A 17,737-nucleotide genomic window follows, 5' to 3' on the forward strand; every position below is an offset into this window, starting at 1 on the left:
CGCCTGCATATGACACGGAACTAGTTTTCCACACAACACAATAGATGAAGTCTTTTGGATGGACAACAATATTGACCGGGAGGGTAGGGGTATGCTATCACAATTGCTGTGAGGTGTTGTGATTGAAAACAGCGACCAACAATGTTTGCTAGTCACTCTAAAGCTTTCGTCCATCGTTGTACTACCAGTTGCATTGGATCGATTATATGGCGAGAAGATTTTCATTTCCCTAAAATGTTTAAACTATAAAATCGATCTTTGACAGTGAATCTATATTGCTATTGGCACTCATGGAAACACTCACGCTTGCACTGGTTGTGTGCACGAATGAGGCCCACAGCGGCCCCGAGAACACGTCCCGACACTCGCTAAATACTTAATCAACACGGTAAACATGTAGCACCCGATGGGGAGGAAAATCTCTGCCTGTACAACCGATTTACAAGCGACCTCTCTTTGTGCATCCACCACCACCACCACCTGCTCCTTCCCGCTCTTTTCCCTTTCTTTTCGGTGTACGAATTCGGTACCGAGTTTTAGGGCAGGGTGTGAATTAAGATTTCTCTTCCCGTAGCGGAAAACTCCTGGCGAAAAACGTATCCATATGGAGGTTGAACCTGGCAAAAAATCCGGTCACTTAACACTTTTGGGCCGACGCACCATTCCTTCCCCTCAAACCATCCAGAAAAGCGGTGCACATGTGATCCATTAGGCGGAAAGCTTTATTGCTTCCGACATACAATCGCGATAGGCAACAAGAGCATCCAATGGAAGGAAGGGGAGTTTAGGGAAGGAAGGAAGGAAGGTGTGGTAGGATGGCAAGTGAAATTTATGTTAATCTAATACTCCCTAAACCCCCCCCCCCCCTCTCTCTCTCTTACGCGCGCAATTCGGAACAATGGTGTCGTTACACATATGCGTGGCGTTGAAATAGATCGGTGTTGATTTTCCTGGCGAATAGGGCGTTGGGGTTCGTCTTTTTATCGATACCGGCTTACGCCCCGCTTCTGGAATCGCTGCCGTCCAGAAGGTCACAGGTGTCCGGGGAAACCCGATTCTGGGTGCTTATCGAACGATGTTGTTTGTGCGTGTATGTGTGTGTGTGTGATGGCCGTCGGCCATTGCCGGTGGTGGTAAACGAACGATGGAAAATGGATCGTACTGGTGGGAATTTTCACGTGCGTAGTGTTCGCTTGGGTATGGGGCAAAGGTCTTGTCGAATTAGTTGACTTGCTTCTGCTCCGAAAAGAGCAACATTGTGCATTGCAGAAGTAAGTGCAATAAATGCCAAAGGTTGGTTTGGGAAGTTTTCTGTGCAATTGTGTGAGCGATAAAGTTTAAGTAAGTATTGTAGCTCTGCAAGTTTCAAACATCTGTTGTTTGCCATATAACACTTCTGAAGGATTGTAAAATAAATAAATGATTTTTACAACGAGATTTATACTGAGAATTAACTAAAATTTACGTATAATCAAACTTTCATGGCGAAGGCGAATTCTTTGTTCCCGAAGCAATCTGTCATACAATTGCCACCTGGTTCTGAACGATCCTGAGGAAGTTAGTAGAGTCTTTGGTTATAAGTGTGATGAAATTAAACGTTGGGACGTGTCTTTAAACAGGTTTTTCGAAAGGTTTGTTCAAACAAATATGTTGAACTGTTATGGGATGAGGTCTAAGAGTCCAACTGAGTGATATCAGCAAGTTTAGTAAGCCATTCGATGGCCAGCATGACCTAGTGGATCGTTGAGCCAAGCAGAAGAAGATGATGATCAAACAGTCAAGTTAAATCTTTTCCACAGTAATCTTCACCGTTTGAATAAATCCTCTAACCTCTGGAAGATTCGCCCATTCAAGATCCTTTTTTTAGAATTTATAACTTTGTAGAGGATCATCACTTATCTTTCTCCAGCCTTTCCTATCATACCTCAAATTTAAGAAGCTGTAGTAAAACCAACCATCAGGGTTGACGTTTTAAATTTCCTCACTGTGTAAGTACTCATTTGCATTAAATTATCTTCTTGAACATCCATAAACAAGAAATTAACATCCACCAAAGGGAAATATCAATCAGAATTATGCCTTTGCATAGAAAAGCGCTAAATAGTAGTAAATAGTTGTGTGGATCGCTAGGGTTATTTAAATTGCTAGGCTTCTTCATAGGCTTATTCACAGGGATTATAGGGATTTTCAATAGAAAATAAAAGTCTAAATTTGAGTGAAATTATTTGTATCATAATTAATACAACATTTTTCAATTTTTTTTTTGTTGAAAAGGCGTAAAAATCCTTGGAAAGATGCCAAGATTATATGAAAAAATTGTCAATAAATCTTACGACAAATTAACAAAGTACTCAGACTAACGTCGGTAAACCATCGAAAATGGTCAATTATTCTCGGGAAATGCGGATTCTTACTATCTGTAGGGATCGATTAAATAAATTTAAAGGCAAAGATTGACAACTTGTCATTTTGGGGTTTCTACACGATCTAATAAATAAACGAGCAATTTCCTTCAGTAAAGATCTGTTTAAATAAAAGGGTAATAAATAATTGAAAGGACTTCGATTGTTATTTGATTTTTTAACTCTTATTGCATATTCTTAATGCGTAATGCTTCGCATTAAGCAGGGTATTAAGTGTGATTTAAACCAAATACAATCACAACGACCTCCACTATAAGTTTCAATTATGTACATCCTCGAGAAGTGTGAAGCAATAGGAAAAATGGATGTTTTTGGATACTCAATAGCAGATCCCTGATGAGTTCTTTTTTTTTTTTTGGCTTAATGACCGAGGTAGATTATGGTGACCATCTTCTTCTTATTGCCTTAACGGCCTTCGAATGGCTTACTAGACTTACCGATACCACGTAGTTGAATGGTCAAGTCCACATCACGGGGGGATGGCCCGGGTGAGACTTGAACCGCGGTCCTGCCGTTTGAAGACCGGTGCCGATGTCGCCTACACCACCTGCCCGCCTCATCTAAAGACTTGTGAAACTCATTGATTAAGCGTAGTTTAATAGTCATTTCTCAATGCGAACGAAAGTTCTGGAAGCTATTTGAACCCATTTGAACTACTGCTGGGCAGCTCAAGAAGTGTTATCCATCTATAATCTCTATAATACCGTCGATATAAGAAATCGACAAAGAACCCGCGATTAAAAAAATATAAAAATTTCAACACCAATTAACAGATGATTCATGATCGTTGATGAGTATTAAATAATGAATAGAAGAGTTTGAAAATGCTTTCAATATTTAGCGAATAATTCAAAATATCAAACACAAACTCTTTTTCTTATAACCGATATTAAACTCCATTAAAAAAATTAAAAGATTCTTAATAAGTCAACAAATTAACCAATATTACCACATCAATCTTTTCAATTCATCGCCATTTACGTTTGATAGTAGATTAGCGGAACAATATTTACATTGAATTTAACGGATGCTTCGAATCAAACTTACATACACGAAATTTGCCCATAGAAGAGGATAACAGATGCCTGCCGGTAATGATGATGTTTCTAAATTTAGTCATCTAAAATACACTACGCCCGTTAGAATCAAACATAGTGCTGTGTCCTAACACTTCAAAGCGATTACCGTTGAAGCTGCGTGCTAAATGTGGCGATGCAAACAATTGGACACTTCCTGGCAAACGACGTCACAGGGGCGCGGGAAGATTACAAGAAAAAACCTTCAGTGCGCAGTTGTCTGTACTTCTCAAAACCTTCCCCCAAAATCAGACACACACTGAGTCATGTGTTCATTTCAGTGCGCGCTTGAAGGAAGGGCAGCCAGCAAATACTACACACATATTTGGTTTCGTTCCGGGGGTAATGCGTAAACAAGCTCTGGGGAACTTGCGTTTGCGCGTGGCCAATAAGGTACGTGCGGTACGAGTGGACGATACATATCTTTCCCGCTCGTGCTAGCATAAAGCTTTGCCTGCTTGCTGCTGTGTGCCATGGAGCGATGTGAGCGATCGGAAATCTTTCTTTCTTCCCATCTGACGCTCGTACGACGAATCCATGCATACCGCCACCGCCACCTGCAGTGTGATGAGTCTGTAAATATAATGCCAAAACCAATACGAATCTTGACGGCCGGCTAAGGCGCGTTATGATTAATGTGTGTTTAAAGTGAACTGCCGAACGGTTGATGTGGTGGGATGTTTTTCTTCTTCTCCTAATCTCCATTGCAGATGGTACAGTGTCTTGTCAGTACTGTTTTTGGAGGAGGAGAAGAGCTTTTACCCCCGAAACGATCTGCTCAGCTAGTCACACGTTCACACGTAGCGTTTGCTAATGGTTGTCACTTTTTTTTCAAGCAGAACTCGTTACCCTTCAGTGTTAATGCAGAATAAACAAACAGTTGTTGGAGGTGTGTTGGTTTGGATAAAAACTATAATCTAAGACACAATTTCAAATGGTTTCACAACACAACTGGATAGAATAACGAAAACATTTACTTAAAATTTTTTTTAAATATTTGTTACTAATAGAACTAATTGAACGTGTGTCCAATCCCGTGTCCGATAGTTTTTTTTTGTACCATCTAATGGCTTACTAGACTCGCAGATACCACGTAGTTGAATAGCCAATCCTCACTGCGGGAGGTCCTGCCTTGTGAAGACCAGCCACAGCGTCGTCAGGGCTAAGATAATGCTTTCTTAACGCTTCGAGCTAGTTATACTAATTTAACAACAAGGCTATGTTTCGATAATAACTCATAAGGTAAAATACGTCAGATAGCAAAATTCTGTGTGACTGATTACTTTTATTTAAATGGCTTTACTAGTCCAGGATGCTTTTCATTACTATCCAGATGAATGTTTTGACTAAACGGTGTCCCTCGTCAGTTGAGAGCTTGAGGAATCGTAGTTCATTGCTGAGAGGTCAGTAGTTGTGCTCTGTCTGGCAGTTTTATTTTAATTTATCCCTGAAACAATTAAATAAAATCAGGAAGAAAATGATAGCTTTATTAAAAAAAATTCGTAAATATGATACTTCTCCGATTGCTTGTTTAGCTCAACCTACCCACGATTTGCATCTCATCAATTTCGTTTGACACATATTTACACGCCGTGTTGTTGTTTCAACCTACACGCCCTCCTCATAAATTTACACCCTAGTGCAACGTCGATCGTAAAAGCAATACACACACCGAACGCGTCTTTCCATCGTGAAATTCGAACCATACGCACGGCGCGTGCCGCATCACAAAATAGAAACAGTGGATGAGAATGCTTTCCACTCCAAGCAGCAGCAGCAGCAGCAGCAGGAGCAGTAGCCAGATCTGTCCGATTTTTGCGGATTAATTTTCCCAAACGATCAACGATCGGGATGATGATCACCGCCCTTGTTGTACGCATGGTGGGCATGCGTGAAGGAATTGTGTCTTCGGCGCAGTGAAACTGTTGTCCAGCTGTTTGTCCGACGTGCGATCGTTTCAGTCGCGATCGTGCTGTATGGTGTGTAGGATCGCGTTTTACACGTAAGAACCGGTGGGATGGAACCGACCGAGCGACATGTTGACAGTGCATTAAATGACCATTTCGCTAGGTGGATCTAGTGTCAGCGCGACGGCTAGCGTGACAGCGTGAGTGATAGAAATGGGATCATCTTCACAGTGCTCTGGGAATACCCCGGAATCTTCACATGTGCCGTGCGTAGCATGACAGGTACCGGAGAGCATAAATCTGGTGTTTGCTTTTGCGCTAACAGTGTATTTCCGTGAGTGTGTTTACTAAAGTGGCTGCCGTTGGCAGCGTACAGCCAAATGCGCGATCGTTCGGGTGGTAATGTTGTACAGTCAATCAGAAGAAGTTCGTTCCAGTGTTGGCAAGTGTGATGGGTACGTGTCATGGCAGTTGTTTGAAACAACCAACCACAGCGTGCAAGTGAAATGAACTTGCGCTAGAAAAAGTGCTAGAAACAAGTGAAGAAAAATTCGTCCCAAGTGGTTGTAAAAATTTGGTCGGAAAAAGAAAAACAAAACATGGTTTGCAAGTGGACCAACGGTGGGGGCCAGGGTTCGGTTGTAATGGCCGCGTTCCTGACCATGATCGGGTCGCACGATCGGTTGCAGCCGGCAGCTGTTGTACAGTCGTTGTACTACACTAACGTGGTCGGTGTGGTGGTGAGTGGGTTGGTGTTGGTCGGTTGCCTTTCGGCCCTCGGCTACATCATGTGGAAGCATGAGCAAAGGTGAGATTTATTTAAACACGGACGAGTAAAGGCGGAGTACCAGCGGGAGAAAATACAATGCCAGCAGTAGTAGTAGTAGTAGTGTTAGTAGTAGCACAGAGGGAGAGAAGTAAACAATCGGAAAAGAGTTCTGTAAATTTGTTCTGCCTTTTTCCGATGGTTTGAATGCAGCAACCGTGTGATGATTTTTCTTGCATACCGTGCTGCTATGAACCGCTCTTCAAACGCCCAGCGGATTGTTATGATTTATTATTGTTCCAAAAACTACTTCCAGGAAGAAGGGACTTGGATCTTTATGGATGGGGCGGAGATTGTTTTCGTATGCACTGGAATTGAAGTTTGAGAGGCAGTAAAAAGATGAAAATTAGAAAATTGATTTAATATCACTACTTGTTGAACCAATTTTGTGAATGAATTGTAGGAAGTTTCCTGTAGCACGCTGATGTGTTTCGTTACTATTTATATTTGAGTACTATCAATATGATTCGTTAAACATGAATTTATTATTCCCGTTCAAGTGAATATTACTATTGATTAATTTGATAAATAGTTATTGCAACTGATGTTAGTATGTAGTTTGAATTATTTAAAACATATATGTGGGTATTAAATAGCGATTTAACACTTTGTACTTCTTTAGTACTGAGCTTAACAAAAACTTTGTGATACTTTGAAGCTACAATTTTTTTGATCGAATAAATCAAAATTCAGAGCATAGCTATAGGTTTCAGGTGTTTCATTTAGCTACGGTTTTGGCAAGGAAAATTTATTCTCATTTCTTTATCATAGTCTAATAAGATGAAGGTTTTGAAAACTTATAGCTTTAAAAATTAGAATCATTTGAACTAGTTTTTTGTTGAGCATGGGATAGGATTTTTTAACTAATTATTATTAGTCTAAATATTATCTCTCATAACGAGACACTTGTGGAGAGAAAAGAAAAGGCTCGAGCACTTTCATGTCAGCTACATACCTCTGCCAGCGTAACAGGAAGGTTTGCAGAGAAAAACTAAGCATTTCTGGGGTCGCTCTTGGCAGAGCGTAAAATGAGCCTTTTTTAGGCTTGTTTTGGCTGGTGAGTCTGCCTTCTCTTTGTCGTGAATACTACAACCGCTTCGACGCACACTGAGTCAAACATTTCAATGATTTTTAAGTTGAGGAAATCCTTGCTATTAACTGATTTTAAGGATCTTAGAGCTTACATAGCGCAAATGCTACCACTAAAAATAAAGTATTGGTCCGGAAGCCATGTTCCTTACAATCATATCCGTAAAAGATTGTGGTTAGATGTAAGGTTTAAATACTGCACAACATTTCCAGAATAGCTCTCGAGCGAAGATCATTGTTTTAATTGCTTAGCGCAACGAGTAATCAGTTACAAAAATACTTAAGTGAAAAATGGAGAGAGCGAAGCAATAGCATTTTATTTTAGGAACATTTTATTTATTTTTTATTTGATTATTTTAAGTGAGTTCTTCTGGGAACATATTGTTGTGCAAATTTCATGCGCTCTTGTGTGAGACCAAGTCAACGATATTGTAGTCTCTCTAGATGAATGATATCCAGTAAGTATCCCGGTAAAACATATGCTCTTATATTCCACCACGGACAGCAGTGTTGTCTTGTGCCACCGTTATCCTAAAAGTTGTCCTTAGAAAAATCTTACATGGTCAAAATATTGGATTGATAAACTTTGATATTGAATGCTAAAAAATGAATAAGTGAGAATTAAATCCCTCTGTAAGATAAGGCGCTTTCCGTTTTGGATGTCTTCTGAATCTGTTCATTTGAATAGAGAGAAATTCCGTTTGTTATTTTACACTCACCAAAATGTCCTCTTGCTTTTCCCATCAGAAGCGACAAATATCCACGATTAAGACCTTCATTATTTCATCATTACTCAATTGGGTCATTCCAAAATGACCCAATTGACTAATGGAGTGATTGATTTTAACTTCTAGTTGTTAGACGTGCACTGGCTCGATTAGATATTATTATTGTTGTATTTTAGATCTTGAGGTACATTATGAGTGGAAACATGTTTGATTTTTGATGTTTTTTTTTCTGTCTCAATATTTGTACAGCAAAAATCAATTCAAAACGGGCCATAAGAATCGTAAGGAAGATTCACATATAGTGTAACACTATCGATATAAAAGAAAAGCGTAGTATTTCCTCAGTATGAATTTTCATCTTAGAACATGCCCATTAGCTATACAATCAAACAATCCGTGCCATTAGATCGCACATCTCAAACGTGCTTCTTCCAGTTTCTCCTTCATCTTCTTCTGTATTCGGTTTGCTTATTTTACGAGCGTCGGAATTGAAAGCAACCTTGAAGTCAAAAGATCCGAATGGTTTTCTTCGAATCTTCGTCTGGCACATTCGTTCTCACACTACTACTCCGGCTGCCTCTACCTAACGTCGTGTGCAAATGTGCAAATATGCATCCTACATGCACTCACCGTTCAAACATTCTTGCCCTTTTCCGGTACACTCCGCCCCCCCCCCCCCCTTCCAGGCGCCATAATCTGCTGGCTTTGCATAATTTGCGGTCAATCGGACTGCTGGTGGCGCTGCTCATCGGCATTGGTGAAATTGGCCACCAATGGCTGGCCGTCGAACGGTTGGGACGCGTTCGGGTCGACTGCACCGACGGAACGAAGCGACCGGAACTGCACTCTACTCAATCGGAAGCGTTTACGACCGACCAAGCACTGTTGGATGTAGATGCAGTCGCTTGGAAAACGGTTACGGTCGGATTCGGTGCGGCCTGGCTCGGACTGTTGGTACATCTTGGCGTAGCGTGCCTGGTACGGGCTATCGAGCGACTGGATAAATGTGGTAAGTACGATACCCGTTTACTGTACGGGTCGGGCAATGTAAGCAGTGGTGACGACGGGGCTGTAAATGACCAACACTTCGTCGACGGTGTTTGTGACGGTGTCGATTTAGTGCTTTAGATGCTTTGTTTACTTACTTGCTGCTTAGTTACTGGTATTTGCTAGGGTAACATTTTACATCCACCTTGCTCTGCACGTAAAATCATTATCAATTGTGCTTTTACAATTGATGGACCAAACAAAATAAACTTGAACTAAATCTGTTTAATGTGGGGTTTATGTTAATGGATTTTAGGTATTATTAGTGTCTGATTGTTATGAATATTATCAATTTTTGTTGAGTTTGCCTTTTTAATTCTTACTAGATTATCTTTTAATTTTTTTTTGATTGAGTACAATTTTTCAAACATTTTAAAAGTACTATAATAAGCCACGAAAACACGTGAAAAATCGGACCTAACTTAAAGTGTAAATAAATTATAAGAAAGTAAATCAAGCGGTGAAGTAAAATTAGCTAGCCGTCAAGTACTAGGCGTCTCCACCAGATTGAAGGATTTTATAGAAATTCGGTTACTATATCAATTTTCTAAAGGTTCTCAAAATTTAATTTTAGTGCCCACTCCTTATATATAATTCAGTTAAAAAAAGAACACACACAGCACAGCATGAAATCTCCCGTTTTACTTAGCTTTAAACCAGTATTCTTTCAACTATTATGCTGACATAACCTTTTATTATGTAAAACAAACAAAATATTATAAAAAAGCTATGGCTTTATTTTCTGAACGGCAGTGTCGCTTTAAAGTTACTTTTGATGCATTATTTAACATCATATTTTTCTTATCAGCTCTCATAATAAGCTCCCTTTTGTAACCCTTTCCATACACCGCTCTTGATTAGCTTGCTATGATACTGCCTTTGCTGACCTCACTCAACCAATTTTCTCGTGTATTACTGCCAAATTCACCTCGTTTTATACACGGTGCGTACGCGGTTTTGCTCAGTGTGAACATTTTCCGATATCGAGCAGTGTGAAAACAATGGGAAAAGCTCATAAATTGGCGTACTATAAACAAGATCAGCCCGCACTCGGTCCCTCATCGTCAACAACGGTTCTGATAGCTTTATTGTGCGTGCCCGTTCGACGGGCAGATCGTGAGAGGCACAGGACACGGGGGTTTAAATCCCACAAGTGACACCACAATATCTCCCACCGGAGCAATAGAAGACATCGCAGGTGAGGATGGAAGCTTAGCAGCGGTCGGACAAAAGGTGCCACCGACTGTTGAAGCACAGCTGAGGCGTATCCCCGCCTGCGAAAAGGGCAGCACAAGTGGCCGCACGAGTTGACTACAGTAATAAGTTATTTACATCGCCAAATAAATTTTCAATCTGAAGCATGTCCATAAATTATGCACCCAAAAAGGGTGCCACCCGGAACCTTCCTCTTACCGTTTACCGACCGTTGCCAGCGTTCGCATACTTCTTCTTCCATACTCGCGTTTTGTGGGTCAGCATTCTAGCATTGGTGGTCGGTACGATGCGTCATGTCGCATGATATTACGCCCCGGTGCGCGATCCCTACCAGCCTAGCGACTATTTATGGTGCGAGTAAGCAGCAGCAACAGCAACAGCAGCTACGCATTATCCAATCGGACGAAATATTGTCGCTTGTATGGCGTATGTCCTTTCCGTGTCCTTTTTGGTGCGCTCTTGTGTTATGCTATTCTACTAGTTTTTTGTTGTCACTTGTGCCACTAACCCTTTAACTCACACTCTCACACCCGCTCTGCTTATTGTCTGCGTGCTCTAGTGGCAAGATTCAACTGTGCCAGCTTTCCCTGTCTTGACGCTTCTTGCTCGCTTCTTGTAGACTTTCCATCGGTTAACACGTTGCTTCGTTGCTTCACTGTGACATAAAGCAACTTCATTGAAGAAAGAGAGACAGAACGGGAAGAATCACATAGCAAACGGGACTACCAGACCGGGAGAACGGACCACCCAGGACAGATGGCTCTGCTGAGGGACACTGACACTCGCACCGCACGAGACCACCGTCACTGCTAGCGCTCTCACAGACTGGCCATCTTTTTTATTTATTATCCCTGCAGGACTATTATACGCCGTGGTGGTGGCCGAAGGCGCCCAGTCGATAGTGCGATGGTGCAAATTTAAATATATCAACGATGTCACGGACACTACCAGGCGCGCGGGCTCTCCAATGGGCAGCAGCATCCTTGGCACGCCGGAAGCTTTCCTGACGCTGGCCGGTGCACTTGCTGCGACCGCACTCACCACTGTCGATGGATTTGCGCTGTATTTCGAGGTAAGAGATTGGGGATTTTTTTTGGTTGTTGCTTTCACCAGAGGTTTTCCATCTGTCGCCAGGTTTCGGGGACGGGTGCGTGTATCATGTATAATTCGGCTTTCGGTTGGGTGACGTGCGTTAAGTCATGTGGTTTACAGTGTGGACAACTATTCATTCTATCTGGGAAACGTCTGAATAAAAAAAAGAAGGGGTTGGATGGTGGATTAACTTTTGTCTTCGAACATGCGTACGTCAAAATAGACAAAATAGCTTGATGCTGAAAAAGGAGTGTTACTCAGATGAGCCTTTTATTTATGTCGAAATATGCAGTAAAGCAGGTCGGGCTTTATCATTTGTTGTGGTTTGCTTGCTTTGAAGGATGGAGATTAAATGAATGGTTGAGCGATTTTTGGTATTTTGTAGTTCAGTTCTAAAGCGAAGTGATAGAGAAAGTAGAGGCTTTGTTTTGAATATTGCCATATTTTACAGGATGTTTATTGTATGGATTAAGTTTATTTTTAACAGACCACGAGACGCCCCTTTGAAGCGGAACGATACAGAAAGTGCACAATATATGAATAAACGTGGAAAAGATAAGTTATCCGTTTAGCGACGATCAGAGGCAACTTTCACGGCACATAAATAAAACGGATCAGAGGCGCCAAATCGGGTACGGCGATCCTCTACGTCGAGCTAAGAGGCGAATCTAGTCTCTAAGACTCAAAGCATCTATGTATAAATAAACGATCTACGTCGAGCATCGATCTTGCACGGAGCGATCTCGGTGGAATGTATAGGCTAAGGCCAGATAATAGTCCGCCGAATCGATCCGGTTGTCTAGGAGTCCCGCAACATCGTTGTCTACATCCACACGACCTTTTTCTTCTGCATGGCCGAACTACCTGCTAGGCCATGACGGCCATATAATGGCTTTTTTGTCCGTAGAGGCAATCTTCATAGAGAGCCATAGATGCCCTAGTCCATCGATTGGATACTGCCTTATTCTTACCGACTATAGCCTTCTCGAGCGCTTCGCCAATGATTTCCAGATTACCTACGAGGGTATGACATTGAAAATGACTAGCATAGACGGTTATTGCTATGGTCATCTCGCCAGGAGGTCGCACTTTAAGATATGAGACACGGAAATCTACTGTCTGTTGCGGTAACACAATTTTTTAAGGGTCAAGATATTCATGTGAACTATCGTGTCGACCAAGCGACAGCACCCAAACATCACATTCTAGTGTGTCTTTCTTAAATTTGGATACTCGGGACACCTTCTGAAAAAGTTTCATCTGTTTAAAGTGAACTCCTACTGCCGAAATCTTGCACCTAGTCCAAAGCGTTGCGCGGGCAAAGCGATGGAAAGGGAAGAATGATACTTTGCAATTGTAATCAGCTCATTATCATAATTCCATCATCCCGTTTGCTGACCAAAACAATTGAGCTTTAAAAATGTAATCCAACCAACGATTAAGGCAATTGTGATGCTTTTCTAAACTCTTCTACGGACAAAAAGTATTAAGCAGCTTATTGAAGAGTTAAACATAATCGGCTTACCATTGTGTGGCTGCAACTGTGTCACATCTAAACAGTTTAACACATATTTATCCCCTTTTTTTCTTGCTCCGCAACATAAAAGAGGATTAAAAGCCAACCAAAGATTCGGAAGGGAAACGGGGGAAACGTGGAGTTGGACATGTGCTAAATGTTTGCAAAGTTAAACAAACACCTATATGTCTATATGTTCATGATTGTTGTTGTTTTTTTTCACGCCCGTTTAGTTCCATGCCGGCAACTAATAGCAATAATTAACAGATGCAATTGTACCAGGTATTTAATTTAGTGGCCGAGGGCGCTATGCGTTGAACTTGTGTCCACACGTTTGCCTGTTGGAAATATTTGCCAACACAAAACGAATTCTTTCGGCTGCAACGTGATCGAGGTACGAGGGTCACGAATTAAATCGACCAGCATGCAGTGTACAACAACAACAAAAAAAAGCGGGCGCCTGGTACCTCACTCACTGTTACGCTTTATCCCACTGTGCGCTGCTGCAGGACAATTAGCATACATTTAGCATAATTTGTTTTTGCACCGTCGGATCTTTCGGAATGTTGTTTCTCGTTCCTTGTGTTTATAGCAGCGAGAATGTACGTGAGAGCAGGACAGTATGTACGAAAAAAAGCGGGACAAGTGCATGGATATATAGAAAATATCATAAATTTTGTGGAATTTATATCGTTCTGACAGCTCTCGAGGTGGTCTAGACACGGCCACTGCTCGTCGGTGTATGGGGGTTCCTTACAATGGCACTGCAGCACAAGGCCATGATCTGTAGTTTTTTGCCGTTGCTGATGTTATGTGTGTGTGTGTTGTGATACCGACAGTGTGCATTGGTTTCGATTGCATACTGTTAGGTCGAGGCAGACACGCTGAGAGTGGGGTGGAAAAAATTCCAAACCAAGCACAAAAGTAAACATAAAAGTGCATACCATTGCAGTGTAAATTTGCCCTTCTCCCACACCGAAACCCTTGGAGCACCGCGTGGGAGCCAGACTTTGACGCGAACGCTGTTGATCTGTGCACGTTTCGTGTGACAGCACGTGGTCACCGGACGTCAGAGCGCAACCCCGCACATTCCTCCACAATCCTGGCTTCGTAACATTCCAGGCACGAGCACTTGCGGTTGTACTTGTAGTCTCGATAAAGACCCCTGTCACCTTTCCTTTCCTTTCACCTTCCTGGTGCCATATTCGATTCCATGCTTGCGTCGTTCGCACGTCTAGTGCAGGATAACGACGCAACTGATACAGGTCGACGCTTAGTATCGCTTTGTATGGCTGTAGATGAGGTGATACACGAACACTTACATCAGAACTAGAACTGGAGTGCCTAGGGGACTCGAAACACAAAGCCAAAAAATAAAACCCTCCGCAGACGATGATTGTAGAACGTTTTGCCGCAAACTGTAACATTACTACAAACTTGAGCGTTTTCATTCTCGGTGGACAGTTTAAATTTCATGTGACCTCCTGCCGGACGTGCTTGCTGTGCGTGTGTGAGTGTGTGCTTCGTATCCGTGCGGGGTAGGGAAATTTAGTTCATAATTATAATTAGATTGGCGTACATAAAAAGTTGTACGTTGCGCTGATTCCCGTTGCCAAGTTCCACCAGGTTTGCAGCACCAACTATGCTGCGACACAGGCGTGCAAAAGTTTTTGCCAGCAATGTCACCGGAGTTTGGCTTTCGCCAACTTTCATCCTGCCGCAACCCGGCATCCCGGCAATAGTTTCACATAATGGAGCACAATTAGTTGGTGTAGTAATTTTCGGCAAGGATTAACTGAATTACCGGATAGAATGGTTGGTACCGAGGTGGATGGTGGAAGTGGTCCAATGGACCGATTGGGGCAAGCCAAAAGGTTTCCGAAACCATCGACCCATTCACATGGATGATGTGAGATTGTTTAGAAAGAGAAGTGTTACTTGTATGATTGGGTGTGTTTGGGAGGAGGATCACTGCTATGGATTAGAATCCTAAATGATGTAATGTGTGTATCTTGAATGAACGTAATGGTGTACGGCGCGATTTCAAGTTTGATTGTGATTGATATTATTTACATTAGGTCAAAGTTTCTGCCAAGTTGTAAGATGAAAGCTAACAATCAAATTAAGCCCCTGAAAGTATGCGATACGCAACACTCGATAGCTATTTCGTACGACAGTTTGTCTTTCAAATCTCTTTATAATTCCTATTTACATTACACACTTAAAGAGCACTGCTTGCATTAAGCATTACAAAAGTTTTCCATTCTTTATGTTGTGCCCGTTTGCTTTGTTTCAAAAACCGAATTTGTGAGAGCAAATTACTCAAGAAATGTTGCCCTCCTGTTTATGGAAACAAGTAACGTCCGGCCAAACGGAAAACTCGCCAGCACTTCTCGTTAGTTGGCGAACTTTTCCTTGCCTGTCAAGTGGAAAAGGAAAGTTTACGTTCGTTAGCAAGTTTTCGTTGACCCGGGACGGCCACGTCTTCGTCGAGCTTGGAAGATGTGCATCTTTGGAGTAAAATTCGCGTCTTCCAAGAACAGAGCCCGCAGTGTGTTCGTCACGTTGGCTGGTTTGTTCTACTCGGCTAGTGTGTGAATAATAACGGGTTGACGTGCTTCAAGACACCTTAGGGTGAAGTTCATGTTTGTGTTCCTGGTGAGCTTTCCATTTTTAACGTTTAAAGTGTAATTTTGTGATATTGATGACGCTCAACAACAGCTTCAGAAGCTCTCCTGGCGCATGATAACGATTGACCTTTCAGCGAAATAGTACAGCACTGTTACAAAATGGACCTCGAAAAACATGCATACATAAACAGTTCCCAGCAACCGGTGTGCCCTCGAAAGGGCACGGGACATTTTTTATCAACAGATGTTCCAACAGAACACCACCTGTCAGCCGTCGGCTCATCTCACTTGCACGGTTGACAGCCCTTAGGTTGTGGCCAAAACATAAACAAATTCCTCGCTAATACGTTCGCTTTATGCGTCCGCATGCGGACTGTGTTGTTGTAAAATCGATTCCGCAAAACCTCAAACCGGCCAACATTTCACGGCCATGGAAACGCCCAATCATGTTTCGCTTTGGTTGTATGCTGATCGATGGTTGAATGAATACAGCCAAGAGGGCAAAACAAAACAAAAAAGATGATATGCGTATGATGAGCACGTTTTACAACATTCAAAGGGAATGTAGAGAACAAAAAATCACCAAATTCCTTCGCAAGAGACACCCGAAGTTGTGTGAACTTATTTTCATATCAGTATGGCTGCGGTTAGGATCAAATGCGCATACAAAAAAAAAAAATGTGAGGCTAGATGAAATATCGAAATATTAACAGCATAAATCAAAGCTCCCTTTTATCGAACGCTGCATGGACGTTTGGAGTAAAAAGCCGTGTATTGGCAAAGCAGAAAGGTGCAGAACAGGGCAAACCGGTTTGTTCACAATAACCTCGGTAAAAAGGTTTCAAATGTTGACAAATGCGTCGGCAGTGCGTGATGAAATTTTTCATCCGTAAGCGTTGTAATTGAGGTGGGACGGGAGCAGAGGGCTTGTTTTATGTCGTCGATAATCTGGTTAGCCTGTTCCGGTCACGAGTTTGGCGAGCATTTTCGCGGTTGTCATACGATGTCACGGAATCAGCTCATCCGGGAGCGTAGGAGCATGGTTTTCGCCGGTTCGTTCGATGATGCGAATTTTAGAGTGTGGAAATAAATGTTGGTTTTGCTTTGGTTGTGGTTAGGTATTTACATGTATAAACGTTGAGCGTGTGTTATGACATCGTCATTCGAGTTTCTTTCCATTCTGATGTGTAATATTATCATATTTTTTAAACTGTTAGCGCTGTACTTATTTCAAGAATTGTTAGTTATTTTAAGTTCTTAAACGTGTAGATTGAGTTTAAAGTAGAAAAAATAAGTTGAACAGCAAAAAGTAAATATAGACTAAAGATCCAATAAAATTAAAATAAGTTAAATTTTTACAAAATCAGCATAAAGGATACATTATTGGTAATAATTATGAAAAATTTTCAATTTACGCAGCTAGGCTTAGATGGTGATGAGTGACAAACAGCAACAGCACCCTAAAAATAAAAAGTTTCTTTCTAAAATGTGAAACACTAGTGGTAAAATTTAATAGACATGCCATTGGTTTTTTTTCTGAAAAAGACTTCATATGTAAAAGGAGTAAAAGTAGGAATAGTTGGATATAAAATAAAAAAACTAGTCATTTAATTCGACAATACGGCGCAGTAAATCATATTTAAAATAAAAAAAGAGAAATAGTCAAAAAACCTATATTATAATTTCCTGAAGGAAGGCGTGTTGCCAAACCTCATTCTTTGGTTATTAAAAAATTAAATGTTGAATAGGAAATTTCTCCTGTACATTGAATTCTTCTTCTTGGTTCAACATCCTACCAGGTCCAGTCGGCCAATGAACGGCTTGGTAGACTTGTTGATAGGGGATTTTCTCGATATTCTTCATAAAATTTTCTTATTAGTAAATAGAATAATCTTGGATGAATTTTATTTGAACTTCCTTTCCTACTCCTTTTCAACTTCCTTTTCCTACTCAATCGATCTTCGGAAAAAATTCCAAAATCAATCCCAATCCCATACGAAGCGCTTTGTTCAGTTTCGTTCCGGCGGGATGCTTCGACATAGAACCTCGAAAGCCCGGCACGAGTTTGCTCACGTCTTGAAAAAAATATTAATGCCGTATTTATTAATCATTGAAAATCTGCCCTGTTCTTGGAAGCACACCCAGTATTGGATCAGAACTCCCTGTCCGCTAGTAGACAACGTTCAAT

The 17,737-nt window shown here is 41.5% G+C and overlaps 2 protein-coding genes across 2 annotated transcripts in view; one reads left to right on the top strand and one right to left on the bottom strand.

Moving 5' to 3' along the window:
* Positions 1-463: 463 nt before the first annotated feature.
* Positions 464-17,737, bottom strand: part of LOC126564828 (protein pygopus) — a 341,232-nt gene continuing 323,958 nt past the window's right edge. Inside the window, exon 4 of the mRNA XM_050221944.1 lies at positions 464-486. The gene's annotated coding sequence lies outside the window, so the exon portion shown is untranslated. The remainder of the gene's footprint in view (positions 487-17,737) is intronic.
* LOC126565767 (ATP-binding cassette sub-family C member Sur) overlaps positions 6,002-17,737 on the top strand; it is a 48,736-nt gene continuing 37,000 nt past the window's right edge. The window contains exons 1-3 of the mRNA XM_050222975.1: positions 6,002-6,214; positions 8,736-9,058; positions 11,169-11,383. Of these exons, the coding sequence (XP_050078932.1) occupies positions 6,006-6,214; positions 8,736-9,058; positions 11,169-11,383 (747 nt within the window). The 5' untranslated portion in view covers positions 6,002-6,005. The remainder of the gene's footprint in view (positions 6,215-8,735; positions 9,059-11,168; positions 11,384-17,737) is intronic.

The sequence above is a fragment of the Anopheles maculipalpis genome, chromosome 3RL (genome assembly GCF_943734695.1).
Source record: "Anopheles maculipalpis chromosome 3RL, idAnoMacuDA_375_x, whole genome shotgun sequence".
NCBI classification, from domain to species: domain Eukaryota; kingdom Metazoa; phylum Arthropoda; class Insecta; order Diptera; family Culicidae; genus Anopheles; species Anopheles maculipalpis.